We start from the raw sequence: 3,604 nt of genomic DNA, 5'->3' as shown, positions 1-3,604 counted from the left end.
AATGACTTTGGAAAAATAAATCGCCTTGGTAACCTGGTGTCACAGAGTGAGGAGAAAGAGATTAGAGGTTTGAAATAAATTATGGCCCATTCTTCCTCTGAGAACATGGATTAAGAACAGCATAAAATTCCTTGCAGCCCACTAAGGCAACATTTCTCACATGAAGTGCCAAGGGGCCCCAGGGATCCTCAAGGAACTCTGAGTGGCACACTAGGATATTTCAAAATTTCAAGGAAAATAAGGCAACACTTAATAACTGTCTGCCACAAGCATATTATGAACATTTTCAATACCAGATTGTACTACATTCCTTTTTTTTTTTTTTGGCCCCAGGGAGAGGGTGGCTTTTATTTCCTCTCTTAGGGAAGTGGAGGGGAGCTTTCCCAGGCACGCCAACCTAAGGGAAGGGTGGGTGTGTCCCAGAGGATGGGGCTGGAAGCCCCAGATGATCTTTCATAAGGGCTCTTCTGTGACCCTTTTCTGGCACTTTTAGGGTAGCAGCTCCTGTATCATTGGAGGCACGAGGAGGTATGTGCTGGTGTTCACAAAGAGGAAAGGGGAGCAGGTGCCCTGAGTGAGGGAACAGGGTGGCAGACCCCAAACCCGATGACTTCCCAGTACAGTAACTTTCATAAGGCCTGGCTGGTGTGACTCTCCTCCCGAGAAGGGCCTTAGGGGCCCAGAGCATTGTTCCATCTCATGGCTGGTTCCTTAAATGTCCATCTCAAATTGTGACTCTTCACCGCCTGCCCGCTTATCTTCTGGACTGTTGCACAGGTGGCTCTGGCTGGCTTCCATGGAGGGCTCATTACTGGCAGGGCTGGTGACTCCAGGAATGGTGGGCAGGTCCCTTGGGGATGTTTTGGCCACAGGTGAGTTTCTATATTCCATCAAGAATTTCCGGTCATAGATGATCCTGGTACCTCCCAGGGTGGTGCTGAGGAGCATGCCGCTGCGGGTGGTGCTGTAGTCCCCGGGTGGTAGCTGTGCGCCATCATCACCAAGGACCACCCTGCGAGTGGCAGGGATGGCCGGGCTTGGAGTCTGGCTGCAGCTGCTGCCCCCTGACATGGTCTCCAGTTTGCTGCACAGCAGACCTCTACATTCCTCTTAATGACACCATGTCTTTAAAAAGTTGAGTTTTCTGAGATTTCTGTAATAAAAAGAAATTCCAAGGGCTGGGGATATGGCTCAGTGGTAGAGCATTCGCTTGGCACGCGTGAGTCCCTACGTTCAATCTCTAGCCTGATTCCGTATGAAAGAGGAAATAAGGTGGTAGTGCCTGTTTTCCAAGGCTTGAAATGCTGTGCAGCAGTGAAAGGCACACAGGTATAGTCCATTAGTGAATAATTTTGTTGTTTCAAGGATGAATAAAAGATACTTTTTCTAGTATTCTTGTGTATATCTCTCTCTGTGTCTGTACATCTATGAAGAAGTTACTGGGGCACAAATTCTACTGCCTCAGTCTGTTTGGCTGCTATAGCAAAATGTAGTACACTAAGTGGTTTAATTTTTTTTTCCTCATAGTCTTGAAGTCTGGGAATTCAAAAACCCAGGTACTAGCCAACTCCATGTTGGGGAGGCTCCACTTTCTCCTTCATCGAGTGCTTTTTGCTGTGGCCTCAAAAGGTGGAAGGGGCAGCAAGCTCCCTAGGAACTGTATTTTTTTTAAGCTTTTGAAGCATGTTTTTTTCTTCTTCTTTTTTATTTGTTCTTATTAGTTTTACATGACACATCCTACATAAATGGAGTATAACTTCTCATTCTTCTGCTTGTACATGATGTAGAATCACACTGGTCATGTAATCATATATGTTCACAGGGTAATAATGTTTGATTCATTCTACTTTCCTTCCTAACCCATGCCCCCTCCATTCCTTCACTGCTCTCTGTATAATCCAAAGTACCTCTATTCTTCCCTAGCTGCCCCCGCAACAATTGGACATGGGTAATGGCTGTGAATTAGCATCCACATATCAGAGAAAACATTGGGCCTTTGATTTTTTGGGATTGATTGACTTATTTCACTTAGCAAGGTACTCTTCAGTTCCATCTATTTACCTAAAAATGCCATAATTTCATTCTTCTTTATGTCTGAGTAATAGACCATTGTGTATATATACCACATTTTCTTTATCCATTCATCTGTTGAAGGATACTCAGGCTGGTTCCATATGTTGGCTATTGTGAATAGCCACTGTAAACATTGTTGTGGCCACGTCACTGTAGTATGCTGATTTAAAGTCCTTTGGATATAAACCATGGAGTGGTATATCTGGGTCAAATCGTGGTTCCAATCCAAGTTTTCTGAGGAATCTTCACAATGCTTTCTATAATGGTTGCACCAATTTGCAGTCCCTTGAACAATATATGAATGTACCTTTTCCCCCCACATCCTCACCAACGTTTATTGTTACTTGTATTCCTGATAATTGCCTAGGGCCTGTTTTGTTGAGGCACTTGTGTTCATGATGTCTCCCTATCACCTCCTACCTCCTAATACAATCATATGGAGGGTTAGGCTTTCAGTTTATTTGGGGACATAAACTTTCAGACCATACCAGTAAGTCATCATGAATGGGAAAAATACACCTCAAGCCTATCCATTTATTTCTGGCTCCTCAGCTCCTTCCTTCCCTGCATCTTGATGACTGAGACAGCCTCCAACAAATCTCCCTGCCTCCATTCTTCTTTTCTTTCTGTTCCTAGCAAAACAGCTTCACAATCTTCTAAAAATATAAACTGATTCAAATTATTTCCTTATTTTGAATTTTCTCTAGTTTTTCAATTTATGTTTTTTAAAAAAGAATCTAAACAACTTGCCAAGATTTAAATAAATCCTACAGTTTGTTCTTCCCCACTTCTCTGAACTCACCTCCGCATCACACCTTTAAAGTCCAGGCTCCAGCATTCTGGCTTCTTTCCCATTCTCAAAGACTTTGAGCTTAATAACCTTCATACCTTTCCCAGGAATGCTGCTCCAACCATCACTGTGTGTTTGACTACTCATCCTACAAGTAACAACTTCACTGTACATTCTTAACATTGACCACATTGTCTTTAGTACCTTTAGTACAGATTTCCCCAAGGCCTGAGTAGTCAGTTTTTGTTTAGTTTTGTTTTGGGCAGTGCTAGGGATCAAACCGTGGACCTCATGCAAGCTGGGTAATTGCTCTGCCACTGAGCTCCACCCCTAGTTTCAAGATTTTTATTTATAGTTGCCCATTTGCTTCTTTATTGCCTGACTACCCACTAAATAGGAAAGTGCTATTAGGGTTGATAGAGGATCTTTTTACTCATCATTGTATGCCCAGTATCTAGCAGTTTCTCTGGCATTCAGTAGATGCTCAATAATAGTCATGGAATAAATGAATGAAGGGATGAGTGAATGGAGGATGCACTCCGTGTCCTTCATCTCTCAGGCATGTGATTTGGGATGTGGAAGTGATCCACAGGCTCCCTAATACTGTGCTGGCCAATCCAGCTAGCCTGGTCTCTGTGTCCTTGACCTCAGCATCACCTGCAGAATAGAATTTTAAAGGAACTAAAGTAGTTTTAAAATGAGCAACTATTACTTTTGTGTTAACATTCTATTTAGTTTTTC

The 3,604-nt window shown here is 43.0% G+C and overlaps 1 protein-coding gene across 1 annotated transcript; it reads right to left on the bottom strand.

Annotated features, from left to right (window-relative positions):
* Nucleotides 1–311: 311 nt before the first annotated feature.
* Nucleotides 312–1,071, bottom strand: LOC107151960 (eukaryotic translation initiation factor 4E-binding protein 1-like). Its single transcript, XM_048799983.1, has one exon. It carries the CDS (start codon nt 1,069–1,071, stop codon nt 712–714), a length of 360 nt encoding a protein of 119 aa, XP_048655940.1. The 3' UTR covers nt 312–711.
* Between the last annotated feature and the right edge of the window lie 2,533 nt (nt 1,072–3,604).

Source organism: Marmota marmota, unplaced genomic scaffold (assembly GCF_001458135.2).
Source record: "Marmota marmota marmota unplaced genomic scaffold, marMar, whole genome shotgun sequence".
Lineage (NCBI taxonomy): Eukaryota > Metazoa > Chordata > Mammalia > Rodentia > Sciuridae > Marmota > Marmota marmota.
Note: the sequence above shows the minus strand (reverse complement) of the source record. Positions and strands in the feature narration are given on the sequence as shown.